At 45.6% G+C, this 16,624-nt stretch overlaps 1 protein-coding gene and 1 long non-coding RNA gene across 2 annotated transcripts; one reads left to right on the forward strand and one right to left on the reverse strand.

Annotated features, from left to right (window-relative positions):
- The first annotated feature begins 323 nt into the window (after positions 1 to 323).
- On the forward strand, positions 324 to 2,201 carry LOC125548839. Its single transcript, XR_007301189.1, has 4 exons — positions 324 to 750; positions 832 to 1,093; positions 1,175 to 1,259; positions 1,998 to 2,201. It is a non-coding gene; the product is annotated as an uncharacterized LOC125548839 (long non-coding RNA).
- Positions 2,202 to 8,824: 6,623 nt separating this feature from the next.
- LOC125545343 (transcription initiation factor TFIID subunit 12-like) lies at positions 8,825 to 13,155 on the reverse strand. Its single transcript, XM_048709260.1, has 8 exons — positions 12,613 to 13,155; positions 11,893 to 12,054; positions 10,985 to 11,557; positions 10,100 to 10,174; positions 9,845 to 9,923; positions 9,691 to 9,755; positions 9,563 to 9,598; positions 8,825 to 9,226 (listed from the first exon to the last, which is right to left on the reverse strand). The coding sequence occupies exons 1-8, from the start codon at positions 13,120 to 13,122 to the stop codon at positions 9,119 to 9,121; spliced, it is 1,608 nt and encodes a 535-aa protein (XP_048565217.1). The 5' UTR covers positions 13,123 to 13,155; the 3' UTR covers positions 8,825 to 9,118.
- Positions 13,156 to 16,624: the final 3,469 nt, after the last annotated feature.

Below are 16,624 nucleotides of genomic sequence, written 5' to 3' on the forward strand. Positions count from 1 at the left end.
GTTGCCTTCTCTTATGATGTGCTCATAGGCCAAAGTGATTTCTCCTCTCTTTATCTGTAAAACTATAACCCAACATTCTTGGCCGCCCACCCATGTTTGACTTGGTCTATATGGCAGTGTGCAGAAAGCCTGAGCCCAAGAAAACTCCATCGTGGCTCACTGCTTCTGCTGATGAGTCGTATAAAAAGAGTCATGTGCTATCCATTTTATTATTATTATTATTATTATTATTATTATTATTATTATTATAAGTTCATCGCTACCACTTTTACTTCTCTTTATTGTTTTATGTGCCTTTGTATAATATGCTATTATAGGATATTTTCTTGTTCCAATAAAATCCATAATATAGTTCATCCTTACAAAATAGTAGTGTCTACTTAACTAATCTGTACTAAGATCTGGTGGCTTTGGTAGTTTCATCAGTATCTTGCACTTCTTATATATAAGGTCTCTTTAGGAACTTCTAAATTTTTATTTTGTCATTAGTGGTGTGGTGTGTCTGGTTAAATTGGTATTACTAATAGCTTTCTTTCAGTTTTCTCTTCAATTACAACTTGTGGAATTTGAGGAGAATCTGTGCACCAGCATCCGACTCCTTGATGTTGCTCTGATCATATTGTGTAAATATATTTGTAATAAAGCAATCGCCCGATGGTGTACATGTTAGAAATAACAAGATGTAATCATCAAGTGTGATAGATGGCAACATCATGATGGGATGGTATGTACTGTTGTGCTCATCAATAGGTTAGTCTTTCATTCTCTTGGAGCCAGTATGTTTTTTGTTATGCAAACAATTAGGAAATATCTAATTTCTATGGTTGGCAGGAGGAGCTCAAGGTCATGGCGGGGCTTCGATTTTTCTTGTAGAAAAGAGAGACAGAGGAGGATCCAGGGAGGAGAGGTAGGAGGAGAAGGACGGGGAAGTAAGAAGGGTGCAGTAGGGGTGAGTGTGCTTCCGCCTGCCACGCCCAAGGCTTGATCTGCCGCCGCCTCTCCTCTACCCATGTTGTCTGTGACACGTCAGATCCCCAGCTGCCGGCACTTCTCCTCTGCCCATGGGCCATGGCTGTTCTGATGCATCAAATCCGTAAGCTTCCAGTCGCATCTCCATCTCTTGCAGATTGATTTAAAATTGGGACCTCTAATGATGGTGCCGTCCCTAAAAAAGACTGCAGATCGATCTGCTGTAACATTGGCTGGGTGTTCTCTTCTCGACTCTACCAACACTCTGGAGTTACAAGCAATTACATCAGGTAGATATATCTATGTTCTTTTTTTTGCTTTGAGCTGCTTTGATTTTATTGGTAAACGGGAAGAGGCTGGTGAGCTGTCAGCGCATCTTGGCCACAACTGATTTACAGAAAGACGAATAGACATGCAGACTAAGCTCCATAGCAAAGGGATTTTGGTAGTGCATGCCATGTTTATGCTCACTGTCGAATAGTCTATATATAACTATTTATGCAATACTTGGACCATAGGAGCAATTCATTCTGTATATTTTGCTGGGGATTGTGCCTTGCAGTCAATTTATAGAAGGGTGAGATGTATCGCAATATCTTTGACTTGCATTCTCTATGATGTCAAGTAAGAAAATAGAATGAATTATCTTTTTCTTTTTTTCGATGTCTTTATCTTACTTATATAATCCAATTGGCATTCGCTAGAGTTTCTGTTGATGAAACATTTGTTTTGTGATGTGAGGAGGTTCTGTTTGTGACTTTGCAATCAATATTCGTAGATACGGTTCGTAGATCATGATATCTGCATAATCTCAATCTACTTCATGTGACCATATATTGTATTAATGGGTTGTGTCAGGGTTATTTTATCAACTATTGGGTTGTTGATCTACATACGGTTTAATTCTTACACGAATTAATGTTGACTCGATTCCCTGTGGTAGGTTGAGAGGCTTCTCCTCTCATGATTTACTCTGATTAGTTTGCTTGGCTCCATGCTTCTCATGATTTCTTTGAATTTTTCTGTAGGAGCTCGGTCAAAAATCACCTAAGAAAAATATGTCGTTCTTCTCTACAAGGGTTGCATGTGGAATTTGAGGAGAATTTGTGCACCAGCATCCGACTCCTTGATGTTGCTTTGATCATATTGTGTAAATATATTTCTAATAAAGCAATCGCCCGATGGTGTACATGTTAGAAATAACAAGATGTAATCATCAAGTGTGAGCTCACATCAAGTGTGAGAGATGGCAACATCATGATGGGATGGTATATACAGTACAGTACACATCTATATTGAGGTCTGATTCGCGACCATGGCTCCTGCGACCCAGCGCCCGCGGCCGGCGGCGCCGCCTTGATCTCCTCCCTCCGGCCGCCATTTCGAGCGCCGAGACTAGATCCGGGCTAGTCTCCGCGTCCTCTCTCGGCTGCGCTCCTTCTCCCCTCCAGGCACTCAAGTTGATGCCCATGGTGCTCGCGTCCGCGTCGTCATCTCTGACTCCATCGGCCGCCTCATCTGCTGCCGCCGCGATGGCTGCGGCTGCTCTTGCCTCCCGCAAGGCCGCCCCCGCAGCTGGTGGTCGCTTGTCCCGCGCCGGCTCTGGGCTTCCGCCGAGGCCGAGTGTGGCTGCATCTCCCGCGGCACATCCTCCCCTGCCCGGCGTCGCCGCACTGTCCACCCTGGGCGTGGCGTGTGCTGCTCCAGATCCCCGTGCCCCTGGCCTGATGGATGGCGGGCTTGGGTCCCAGTCGCCGCCACGGCTTGGGTGTCTCCTGTCCTGCGCCGTGCAGTCAACCCCGACCCCGACTGTTGTTGTGGGCGCGCCGTCCCTGTCTACTACCGGCGCTGCTACGTCGTTCTTGGTCCCTGCGGAAGCCCCGCCGTCACCACCGGCTGCTACTGCTGAAGCGCCGTCCACGACTGCTGCTTGCTGTGCTACATCGCCCACGACTGCTGTGGAAGTGATGCCGTCATCAACACCTGCCGGCACTGCACCGAGTCTGGACCCGGAGCGATCTGTTTCGTGGAGCTTCCTTACCGATGACGAAGAAGACGAGGATGATGATGAAATAGCCCTGCGGCCGCCGCCGCCGGCTGCCAAATCCTCTGCTCCGGCTACTCGGTCGGGTGTGACGTGTGATGCGGATGCGTGCGGAGATTGGCAGGAGGTGCTGCCGCGGCGCAACATGCAACGTCTGGACTGTCTAGTCCCTGCATTGGCTCCCCGTCCTGTCCCTGCTTGGCTTTGGGGTAGATGTTGCAGATGCCTCCTTCCTGGTCACCGTGCAGCGGTTTGTCGAGATCCTTTTAGGTGTTCTCGGTGCCTTGAGAATGGTATCGAGCGCGTGAGTGCCGCAATGCCTGGCGTCCCCTAAGCTTTTTGGGAAGCCCTACCATGTCACCGTTGCCACGCCTCCCCGGGCACCAACAAGCTCTAGCTTCTCGCAAGGTCCAGAAAGAAGCCTCGCACCTCTCGAAGACATTTTGCCATGATTCTTGGGCATCGATCGTTGCTGGTCCTGCTGGTTCTATGGCCTCGGCGGATTTCCCAGTACGACCTGCCTTGGAGCAGCAGACCAAGCTGCTGCACTCTGAGCTCCTTGGTATGACTTCCCTCCAGCTTCAGGAGACGGTTCAGCCTCTACGTGATGTCATTGACTCCATGCAAGGTTGGATGTTGCGGATGGAGAGCTTCATGGTCCGTGTTGAGGCTGCACTTGGTGAGCGCTCCATGGCGCCGCCAGTGTTGTGGTCTGATCATGTCTTGCGTCCTTTGGTTTTGCCTGTTGACAACTTCGAGGTCGAGTTGGGTGCCGAGCTTCATGGTCGTTTCTCCCCTCGTGCTAGAGCCCATTCGCCGTTGTCAGCCTCTGAGGGACTGGGCAATGATGTGGTTGTGACTCCAGTGCTGCAGATCATGCCTGAGTTGCGGGAGTTGTGTGAGGGCTCGGTTCTGCCTCTGTCCGTCGAACAACTGAAAGTAACCCCCCCCCCCCGAGATCTCGATTGTGGCTTTACCGCCATCATCACCCTTGGAGTCTAGCCAGATACCTGATGCCAAGGGGTGTGATGATTTGGACGTTGTAGTCTCTGCCATTCCGTTGTCTGCGACCATCGAGCATGTGATGCCTGTGAGTGACATGTCCACTGAGCCAAGTGTGGTTGCACCTACTCCAAATCCAGATGCTCTGTTCGCGAAAGAACTTTGTGACTTGCTCGCCAGTGTGGAGGTTGCTAAACCTGGTTTGGGTAGGTCGATAGCTTGCCTTCTGAAGGGGACGCCAATAAGAGGCAAACAAAAGAAGGTGGAAAAAGGCAAGAGTGGCGCCATAGGCAAGGCGTCTCTGGCTGCTTGATGGACGATCTTCAGTCTCTCGGCCCGTCCTCTTGGATTGGGTCATCGTTGTGGGTTGAAAGGTGTTTGATGTCTTATGTCGAGGTGTTCTTGTCGGGGTCACATGGCGTAGTGGCAATGTCGAGGTTTGTGGATGTTGTGTAATCGGAGAGTCTGGCGAGGGGCACATGTGCGGTTGTGTGGTTTTTTTGCCATGTGAGTAGTTTGTCCGTCCTTCGTTTGTATTGGTTTTCGCCCGGTTTTCCGTTAATTAACTGGGCAATTCTCTTCTTCTTAATTAATCGATGAGGCAAAACTTTTGCCTCCGTTTTAAAAAAAATGATGGGATGGTATGTACTGTTGTGCTCATCAATAAAGTTAGATCACTTTTCTGTCTGAGAGTCGATTTTTTTGAGCGTTAGATGGATTGACAAGTACCAAAGATTGATGCCAAGCAGCACTAAAACCTGTCCATGGATTACCTTTAGTCCCGCATTCCAATCAACAACATTGGGCCGAGCGAGCGAGCGGGTGGTGCAAGAGTCAATGGGCAGCCGGTGGAGACTGAGTGGTGAGCGGCGGTGGTGAGGTCGAGCGGTTGGCACCAGCGGCGAATAGAAAATTACCGTGACGGGCGAGTAGATGTCACGATTGCATCACAATTGGAATAAAGTAAACAATGCATACGTGTGGCCATTGACTGATTTTGTGTGTTGTGTTCTTGTGTTAACAGCCAGCCAAATCAATCAGCCAAGGGCCATTATGTACGTGAGTGTATTAGCAGTGGGTATATCTGAAGATTATTTGTCAACTCGGCATGTGGGTAGAGACTAAAAAGACGATGCCATGGTAGCATGGCAGACCTGGCAAGTGCCACGAACATCGTGATATTATTCCTTTTCTTAATTCCTTGATTTGAAAAATAATTTGCTCTGCGTGTGTAGGAACATAGCAGTCGGGCAAACGACACTTTGGCATCTTAATCTATCAAGGGAAATAATTTCTTTACTTTAGAAAATATGGGTTTGGATTGCTCTGTTGAGTTATGGCTGGCTGATCGGAATAATTTTTCTATTTAAAAAATGTAGCAAATAGAGATTGGTCCGTTGAGTTATGGCTGGCTGATCGAAATAATTTTTCTATTTAAAAATGTAGCAAATAGTATTTCATTAGAGATGGCTTTGCAGAAAATTGTAAATCACGCAAACCAAGTCATTGCCACCTCGTCACTCTCGCCGGGAGCGACAACAACCGCCGGTCTCTTCTTCGCCTTCTTAGCCGGCATCTCCTTCATCTGGATGCCCTGCAGCACAAGTCACACCGCCATCGCCTGGGACTCGACCTCCGGGAAGTTTAGGTCTGTCTTCGGCCGTCCGGCACGCCACACCGCCACGTCGTAGGCACGAGCGGCCTCATCGGCGGTGGGATACGTGCCGAGCCACCAACGCTGCCCGGCGTCGGAGAACTCCAGTCCGAAGTTCCCGGAAGGGTTCGCCCTCATGCCGAAGAAACCGGACTTTCCCTTCGGCGTCTTTGGGGAGCGGGCGGGGGCCGAGCGGGGCGCGGGGCGGCGACATGCGGCGTGGGGCGGAGGATGGACCGGAGGCGGGCGGGGTCAGGGCGGCCGGAGCGGAGCGAAGCGGAGCGGAGCGGAGGCGAACACGATGGTGCAGCGTGGCGGCAGGCAGCGGCCTAGGCGGGGTAGAATCAGTGGCGGGGGTCTGGATCTATGGCGGGGCGAGACCTTAGAAAGTTAACCAGTAACTCTTGCAAAGTATTTCAAAAGCCCGTGACAACGCACGGGCAGTCTACTAGTACATATTGTGAGGGGATTGTACCGAAGCGGGACTCTTGATTGTATTGTATGCCCGTATGATCAGGCTCGGTCGACGTCTATCTAGATTGGCGTGACGTGCTCGCTGGTTTCTCGATGGATCCGTACAGCGATGGAGACTGATAGAGGATTAGGTTCCGTCGCGATCCGTAATGGGAGGAGGGATCGAGGCTCTTTAGTCGTGTGATCGGTAGTAGAGTAATTAACACTGATCACGATCACGACAGTGGAACCTAACAAGCAGAAAATGACGGTGCTCCCTGTCAGGCTCGAGGTAGAGGGAATCGGTGGCCATCAGCCTTCAGTGAACGACCATCACCGTTGAAGATCCCCGGACCTGATCGCGCTGCTCAGAAAATTAAGCAGAGCTGCAAGAAAACTGAGCTAGCTAAACTCAGGAGCATTGATTGCCTCGCAAGCTGATCGATCACTCGAGCCGTGGTGCCATCACGTCCCGTCCCGTTCCGTTCTGAAGGCGACGCTTGTTTTCTCCGTCCCGTCCCTTCGTTCTCTGGGGGAGCAGCTCATCGCGCAGCCGACGGATGCCGACCTCCGACACGAGACGGCCACAGCTCAACAACAACGACCGCCGAGCGCGCGTGCGTGGCGCGGTGTACTTCCGGACAAAATGATTGGGGAGGTCGCAGGTCAGCCATGACGGGATCGGCGGAGAGCAAGGCAGCATCAGCATCAGTGGAACGTCGCGCCGGGTGTCTCGGCACTTCCAGCCTCTCCGGATCATCTATGGTGACGTGGAGATAATAAACGGACGGAGTATAGTAGAAGAAGACAAATCTTGTTCGCGATGTGTTTCACGAGCCCAAGACGACAAAGCCCAGGGCCACAGGAGCCCACGCTAGAAAAATCTCAGCGGGAAAAGCCGCAGCGCCCGACCTCATTCATTCGTCAGCGGGGAACGCATGCGACGCCCCGTCTTGTTTAGTCCCACCTCGCCTAGCGAGCGCGCGTTCGACCTGCTTAAATAGCCAGCTCCACCTCCTGTCTCGCTGAGCTGAGTTGCGTGAGCTTGCAACCCGAGTGGGGGGCTCTGAGATGGTGTGGACGCTGTTGCAGCGCTGTGGGCCTGGTCTGGGTTTGTGCTACTGCTGGCCCGCCCATTCCAAGTTGAGTAGTGGACTGCTGAGGTCTGTGCGAAAGCTGGGCCTCACGGCATAATGTGGCAGGCACAGCGTGAGGCTGGCTTCACAGAGCAGCGACAACTGATCGTTTTGTGTGATACTTTGAAATTATCAAAGTTTTCGTGCATATTACAAAAATATCCTGCTTGTGTTGATGATCACTTTGAAATTGCTTACTATTGAAACTGCTCCACATCTGGGCCGCTTGGGCCTCACAGACTGCTCCAGCGAACCACCATTTTTTTTATATATATCCTGCTTGTGTGATACTTTGAAATTATCAAAGTTTTCGTGCATATTACAAAAATATCCTGCTTGTGTTGATGATCACTTTGAAATTGCTTACTATTGAAACTGCTCCACATCTGGGCCGCTTGGGCCTCACAGACTGATCCAGCGAACCACCATTTTTTTTATATATATCCTGCTTGTGTGATACTTTGAAATTATCAAAGTTTTCGTGCATATTACAAAAATATCCTGCTTGTGTTGATGATCACTTTGAAATTGCTTACTATTGTGATCGTTTTGTTTTGCCAGTCACCATTTTTCTTTGTCCTGCTTGTGTGATGATCATTTTGAAATTACTCACACTTGTGATTGTTTGTTTTGCCGGCCATCTATGATCAAAGTTTTCGTGCATATTACAAAAATATTTTGCTAGTACAATGCTCACTCATCTGCCTCCTATTTGTACATACTGCAACAATATTTGCTAGTACCATCGAGGTAAGTCGAGACTTCAGCAGATTTTTAATCACACCAGTTTGTCATTCTATATCCATCTGCAAACATATGACGATCCTCCCACAAACATGTTCACCTTTAAACCAAACGTAGAATGCCTCGGATACGAGACACCAGAAAGCGAAAAACATGGAGAACCTAGGTCATGTCCTAGACAGCAGCACATGTAAACAATCCGGCAATCACCACATATTGTTGACTCATAATGTCACGGGGTGAAGCACTATTTAAGGAACTATACCAGACATGAGCAAGAGCAACACCTCAAATGACACCAGCTGTTTGTTCTTCACTTCTCCTGACCCGCTTCCCAAACAACACAGATAAAAGCCCTAATAACTGGTATACTCCAAAATTCCAGAAAAGGATTCTGCTGGTTCAAGGGAATGAAAAGAGTGTATCTACAATTTCTTCAGGTGATCAAGTTCCCAATGGCAGTTTATCTGGGATCCCTATCAGAACATATAGTAGCAAATGGTAGTTCATGCCCGCTTCCCAAACAACACAGATAAAAGCCCTAATAACTGGTATACTCCAAAATTCCAGAAAAGGATTCTGCTGGTTCAAGGGAATGAAAAGAGTGTATCTACAATTTCTTCAGGTGATCAAGTTCCCAATGGCAGTTTATCTGGGATCCCTATCAGAACATATAGTAGCAAATGGTAGTTCATGCAGTGTTCCTGTCACTATGGCCTTATCAGAGACTAACTAATGCAGTAGCAAATGCAAATGCTGGACATGCCCATGCCAATAAACATTGGATTGAGGTCAATAGTAAAATAACACTCATTCAGGAAATATGAGAACAGCACCCATGAGCATATATACACATATTTAGCCATCGCCAGAGTAGCTGAGATGACAAGGCTTTTCCTGCTTAAGCAAAATCCTGAAATGGATAAGTACTTCTGACACCTCACCAAGGTTCAGGGTCTAAATTTGCAGGGTTGCGACTCAGCCGTACCATAAAACTACGGAACAAACATATTAGGTAACACTTAGCACTGTAATACTGCCAGCTTTACAAAAAATATTATCCCTGCAATGTTTGCATGGGCTACACACTCTACAAGAAGGACTTGTGGTTTCCATTCACGGAGAACCTGTGGCAGGTGGCTTTGGAGCCTGATTTTTCTGGTTGGCTGTAGATTGGGCAGCAGAGGTCTTTATGTTCCCTTCACTCGCCATTGACTTCTTGATCTGGATCGATTGAGGTAACAGAAAAACTAACATATCAACTCCAAATGCAATGGAAGTATCGAACAAAAGCGGATATACCAATCATACTTCAGGCACATGCAGAAAATGCAGAATTATATCCATAGTTCATGTTTTCTTTCAAACATCATTTTATGTAGATTGAGATCCTTGGAGCTCTAGAGGTTATATTTGAGTAGATGCAATCACAATAATATGTTTACGAATATCATGTTTCCAACCAATGACAGAGGCGAGAATTATATCCATAGTTCAAGAAGTAATCATGCGTGAAATAAGGTGGATAGTTGATGTGGTGAGGATGATAAAAAGAAGTACCAGAGTAAGCCTCTCCCTGTGAATATCGTTGACATGCTGCAGATCACCAAGAAGAGACAAGGAAATGTCAATATGGGTTACAAAAGAAATAACTACAAGAAGAAGAAATAAATATGATTAAGAATTACCGGCTTCTTGTATAGTTTTATTTCATCCCCGGTGAAACCTGGCAAGGTGATATTCCAGCTTCTCTCTGCAATGGTGATATTAAAGAATAACACAGCTGTAATTACACAAGTGCATTAGCACAAATATTCTAGAAAAGCCAAAATAATTAGGTACCTGCATGAAGGAGTACATCTTTGGCTTCCAAAGTAGTCGACTTTCTATGCTTTGCTAAAGAACAAGCAAATGTTCCGACCTGCTCAAAATAGTTATCAAAAACAAAATAGCTAATAAGAAGTCATCCAGAATGCACAAAGGCTTGAGAAACCATGCGTATTTTTCTTTTAAAAAGGAAATCATATTCTGAAAAATAATGATCCTAGGATAAAAATCACCAAACGAAAAAAAAGAAGAAAGGGACAAAAAACCTACAGATTCAATAAAATCTTCTGCAATGTCAATAAGAACATCTTCAACGTCAGGATCCAGCCTTTCCGAAGGGTCGATCTGTGCGAACAAATTATAAGAAAGGTTGACACTTTTACTGCTATAATATGAAATGCGCAACTACAGAAAACTAGTACGAGAGTCAATTAATCGTTAAATCAATCAGCCCAAGTGATGTTTACGATCCTACAGAGTTCATGGTGAGTAATGTAAATTCAACAAAAATATCTTGTGCAAGTATTTACAAGAGTAATTACTGTTCCACTAAAACCGTACTTAAGTTCAACCATCACTGGAATAGATTTAACACAGATCATTCTAAGCACTTAAATCAATAGCACAATTTTAGGAAGGGGGATCTGATAAAATGAAACAGTGTTCGATAAAATGACACGCCCCATGTCAGTGACATGTAGGTTCCTTGCTTGGTCCGTGCACTATGCATGTAGACTACATAAAAGTATGTCAAAATATGGCACACTTTGTTCTTTGCTACATATGATCCAAATATGATACAGTTTTTTTCTTTTTGCTACTGAGGACAAAATCCAGTTATTCTGCTTTTGATTTTACAAAAGGATAGCTGAACTTTCAAAGTGTTCTCTGTCATGTCTTTCTTTATGCAACTATGCATAGGGGTAGCAAAAGATGAGGCTAAATATAAAATTGTATGAGAACAGAGAAAACAAGCATTTCAGACAGATATGCAAAAGGAAATATTTTGGAACCAGAATAACACACTAACAAACGCCATTAATCACACCAGTGGAATGAGATGTATGAAAAACTGAAAATATAGGATCTAAGGAAATCTGGAATTGCATAACCTTGCACCTTCTCTCACACTGCAGCTCAGGAAACACAGCATACCTGTGCAAGTAAATCATGTATACTCCTCTTGGAGAGTAGCCGATTACTGGATTCACCAGAAGCTGCATCGGCAGAAGCCATGTCCACAAGCTGCATATTAGTAGCTTGTAGTGTGGCTGGAGAATCAGGCTTCTGAGTCAATGAGACAGGAGTCCGGGCAGCTTGCTGCTGGTTTTTTAGTGTTGTATTTTGCTGATTTTGCTGTGAGGAACTTTGTGGTTGACTTTGCTGCTGTTGCTGTTGTTGTTGCTGCTGCTGCTGCTGTAAAACTTGCTGCTGCTGCAAAACTTGCTGTTGCTGCTGCTGATGCTGATGCTGAGGTTGCTGCTGAGGTAGCTGCTGCTGTCCTGAAAGTGCATTCTGTTGAGAAGCTACAGGTGCAGATTGTGCAGCATGGTATGGTCTTGGTTGTGGAACTTGTGGCCTTGGTTGTGGAACTTGTGGCCTTTGTTGTGGAACTTGTGGCCTTTGTTGTGGCCTAAATGCTGAAGACATATTTGCCGGAGTTTGCTGTAAAGCCGTCGCAGGGGAACCCATAGACATTGGTCTTGTTAAAGAATGCATGGGGGTTTTCTGTGGGAAAATAATTCAATCAAGCACACAACATGACATGCATTGCAATAAAGAAGTTGGTGTATTCCCTCCTAATCTGATGGTACACCATACAGTATGTGGAATCAATCAAGGGGCAACAAGCCTGAATTCAGCCTACACTTCTATGGATTACAAATGATTGATCCACATTTAGAAGGTATGTAAATATTCCTTCATCTCTGCACCAACATTTATATGAACAAATATAATTTACATAATCACACATTTTGCATATAACCGAAACACAATAATGAAATGCCTACAGATAAAACTAGACTACATCATTACAAGTAACAGCCTAACAGGCTTCTTACTTGTGAACCTGGCATTTGGCTACCAGACGAAGATGGTGTCGCTGATGATGGAAGACCTGGCCTTGGCTGTTGCGAACCAGATACTGCTCCTGGTCTCATCTGAGACGCGTTAAGGGAACCAATCATCCCAATATTCTGGATCCCCGGGGCAGGTTGCCTAAGCTGTAAGCCATAAACATCATTAGGAACCGTTTCATAACTCAAAAGAGAAGGCAGGGTGGAAGTTAATGACAATGAAAGCACTTAAGAGATATTCTGCATCCGCATAGTCGTAGACTACTCCTACCGGGATTAGGTTTCCTTCTTCCATGCAAAGGACAGGTGGATAATAACTATATAAAGCCATGAGGTGGTTCACTGGTCTTAGAAACCCAATAAATCCAAGATCTATTCAAAGCAAGGTGGAACCAACTGGGGGTTCAAGAGAAGATTAAAGTGTCGTGTATATAGGACAAGAAACAGAGTGTCCTAAAAGTTGGCCATGGTTGAGAGAGTGACGATCCATTGTACGCTTGAGGTTGCGTTTAACAAATTAGTACTAGCTTCGTTATAGCTAGGAACATCAAGAAAGTGCAGCTAATCACAACTAATGGCTTCCTTGAGAGAGAGAAAATATGCTACATGAGCTCAGTTTTGGCCTCAATTGGAAGAGAACTCCATGAATGTTGAGCTTATTAACCAGGATTATAAAGAAACCGAGTTCAAGAATGAGACGCAGACCTGTGGAGTGGCCAGCGGGGCCTGGTCGGGGCCGCGATGCATAGGGCTGAACTGATGGGCGAGCGGCGGCGGCGGCACGAACCCTGTATAGCCCATGGGCGTCTGCGCCCCACGCGGGTGCGCAGGCAAGCCAATCGCAACCCCTCCCCTTGCCATTGCAGAAGCCGCGGAGGAGGCCCCTGCTGCGGCGGCAGAGGAGGAGGAGGACATCGTGATGGGAGAGGCTAGGTGGGTGTACGGCGGCCTCATGCGAGGCGCAGGCGGCCGCGCGGTGGCGGGGATCGGAGTTGGGGGATCTGGGGTTTGGGCGGGGGCGGGCGCTGGTGCGGGGGCGGGGGCGGGAGCGGGAGCGGGAGCAGGGGCAGGAGCGGGCGTGGGTTCGGAGGTGGGTGGCGCGGCGGTGGAAACGGGAGGCGCGGGATTGGGCGGCGGCGCGGCAGGGGGAGCCGCAGCCGCTGTTGAGGGGGGCGGCGCCGCCGCGTCCGGCTGCGTGGGGGGAGGCGCGTCCATGGTGACAGGCGTTCGATGAATTGCCCGTTAGGCTTGAAGGGGCCTTGATAATAAAGGACGGATAAATGCACAAGTATTCAGGACCTATGTGCAAAAACTCATTTTATTTTAACAAACAAAGAGTCTCGAAGGACGAGAGTGGATTTTTGGAGCCTGGGTGTATTGCAGGATCTTATTTTAAATACTTTATAAATCACATTTAAAGTTTCAAAAAATTCTGAAAATAATTCTATGTGATTATATGGATGTATATTACACATGTGTAAAATTTGGTGAAGAAATAAGTGAACATATGAGCTATACAAAAATGACAAAATGGTGATTTCCAAATAGTGATTAATGCATGCACTGTTCATCTTTCCAAAATCATGGTTTTGTCTTTTTTTATGTAACTCACATGGTTACTTATTTCAGCATCAACCTTTGCACATGTGTAATACACATCCATATAAATGTGTTGATTTGTTTTCAGAATTTTTTTGAAACTTCAAAAAAAATATGTTGACACCATTTAAAATATAGGGCTCCAATGCACCTGTCCTCCAAAGTGGCTTTTTGCTCGAAGAACCCTCAGATCAAAGCGAAAATACATAGCATCTTACAACATGAAACAAAATTTAAAAAAAATGACAACCAAGTGTCTGCACTTTATAAAAAAGACCCAAAATAGAGATACATCGGGTCCAAAACACACCCCTTGCAGGACACTACTAGAAAAACGGTTTTTAACGATTGTATATGTGGTCGTTAAAGGTCGGATCGTGGTCGTTAAAGGTCATTAACAACCACAATCTGCTGGCCGTAGTAGGCTCTGTCGTTAAAAGTATAACGACCACATACCTTCTGTGGTCGTTATTCTTGTAACGACGAGATGGTGTGCGGTCGTCAATTCCATGGAAATAACGACCACAATTGTGGTCGCCAATAATGTTATCATGCTGACCAAAGTATCATTAGCGACCACTCTCATCACACATTGATATCCTTCAAACCACTTGTATTTAGTATAATTTTGCGTTGAACGATCACTTTATGCAGCATCCAACATTTCAATATTAACATCCATATTAATATAAAAACAAGAGAATATGGTTTGAAAGGATCAAAGCCTCTTTTATTAATAAAAATACCAATATTTTGACATACATTAAAATATCCTTTAAGAAACTTCAAGTTGGCTTCCATGAGAACTATCACTTACTGATATACCAGATACAATACACTTAATTTCTAACACCTCTTGCACCATGCCATTGAACGTTCCTTCGAGCACTTGCCTCGCTTGCTCACAAGCTTGTAGTTTAGAAACCAATTCCGCCTTACTTAATGATGGTCCTCGCAATGTCTCTAATTCCCCACATACATATCTGGAGATAAAAAAACATTGCGAAATTACTAACCAAAAACACTATCCAGAACAACCAATATAGATGTTCATTTGTACCAAAAAATCAAGTAACAACTAGTAAATATTTTCTCTTCACTCATGAGACACCATCACAAGTCCTTGTCATCCTTCACCAATGACTACAATGCCTCGTGATGTTACTTTTAAGGTGGACCATCCGTTCTAGAAAAAACATTAATGGTTTATATGTCAGTACATATAAAAGAAGTAGCAAAGATGATAATATCATAAAGGAACAAGTTTCCACTTGAATTCTTCAATAGTCCTTATACTTGTGCGGCAAAAGCAAACTATTTTAAGCAAATATTAGTTGGAATGTTTCTTTTCTAATTCAAGCAAAACTGGAGTTATTTTATTTCTTAGGAAAAAAATGAAGTTTTTTCGGTTGTTGTTATATACCCAACTAATTTTTTAACACATATACCCAACAAATTAAAACCAACTACTATTCTCATCTGCTTAAAAAAACTACCATTCTTCTCAAGAGTGGGTGATATACATACCTCAAAACGGCCTCTTGTCTTTTCTTTGTCACCCTGGAGGAGAAGAGGAGCTTCAAAGTGGTGAGCATATGAAAAACAGAGCACTCAAGGAGACATCAATTTTTAAGAAGTTTAAGCTTACAAGAAAAACTTACAGTTACCTAGGCCCTGGAGCATGGGAACTGCACAATGGACCATGTACTGAGCGTCTACAATGGCAATCTGCTCTTCGGGATTGTAACAAATTAAATCAAAAGTGAAAAAAAGTATACATCAAGTATACACGACTATATAGTGCACATGATATCTTTTTAGACGTTGTTGCTCAATAATTAGGCTATGCTTACATTGACACATCTCCGGATGTAGGAGTCAATAGGCCATCGATTGACGAGGTCATTCTGAAAATCAAACTTGTTAACTCTTTTTTTCAGTTCACACAAGCCAAAATTATCAATCATGTACGTACAAGTTAAAAATAATCACCAGGCAAACACATTGTCCTCACTTTCAGATCAGGCAAGTAAAAAACGTCTTTGTTTTGAAAAGTGTATGCACGTACCTAGATCAGTGCCACACGCATCTCCAAGCATCCCTTCACAAGACTGACGCCTTCACCTCCACAAACCTGCATCCAGGTTTACATCTTCACTTTCAAATTGAAAAATCTCAAACAAAAATGGTCAGAGTGAAGAATTTAGCTAGTTAATTACCTGCTACACGGCAGCCTTTGCACGTCCCGACAATGCTCGTCCCTAATATCTGTCCTGTTCATGCCATGCGAGAGACTAGAACCCGAATTCAACCTGTGTTTTCGCATTGAGCAGCAGCTGCACCCTTTCTCCGTCCTAGATGAGTCCTGCATCGTATCCGCCTCTGCCTTCCCCTCCCATCTAAAGACCTGAATAAGAACTGTTGGGAAACCATTAGCGATCCACTCCAAATATCCCCAGACCACTACGAGATACGGCCGATGCGGTAGCAAAACTGACCTCATCACCGAGCTAGATCCGACCAACACGTAGGAGTATTGACCTCATCACTGAACTACTAGATCCGATGGATGCGGAACTGACCTCGGCGTTGATCCTGTGGACCCCGTTGCGCTGCTCGTCGAGCACCCGACAAGGGATCCGGTCCACTCGGACGACCTCGGTAGCGAGCGTTGATCCTCTGCTCCACTCGGACGACCTCGGCAGCGAGCGCATCTGGGTCGGCGTCCTGCGACAAGGAGGCGAGGGGACGACGTGGGCATGCGGCGTTCATGGCGGTGACGGCTGCGGGGGCGAGCGGCTCAATCTGAGAGGGAAAGCGCCACCGTGGTTTACCTGGACGCGAGACTGTAGGGATAGTTAAGTGACTTTTATTTATCTTCCTTTTATCTCCCTCGTTTCACCAGATAAGGACGCTAATTACTCTAAAAAATAAAAATATCAAATATATGGAGTATTAATCAACTACGGCCGCCAAACTAACTACCGGCATATCCATCGCTGTTGGGGAGGTTTCGTGGGGTTAGTTTAAACGTGGGACTAGCTCATCGTAAGAATAACAACCAAGACTTTTAGATGTTGGTCGTTATTGACTTAATTTCTAGTAGTGGGACCAACTT

Source organism: Triticum urartu, chromosome 3 (genome assembly GCF_003073215.2).
Source record: "Triticum urartu cultivar G1812 chromosome 3, Tu2.1, whole genome shotgun sequence".
NCBI classification, from domain to species: Eukaryota; Viridiplantae; Streptophyta; class Magnoliopsida; order Poales; family Poaceae; genus Triticum; species Triticum urartu.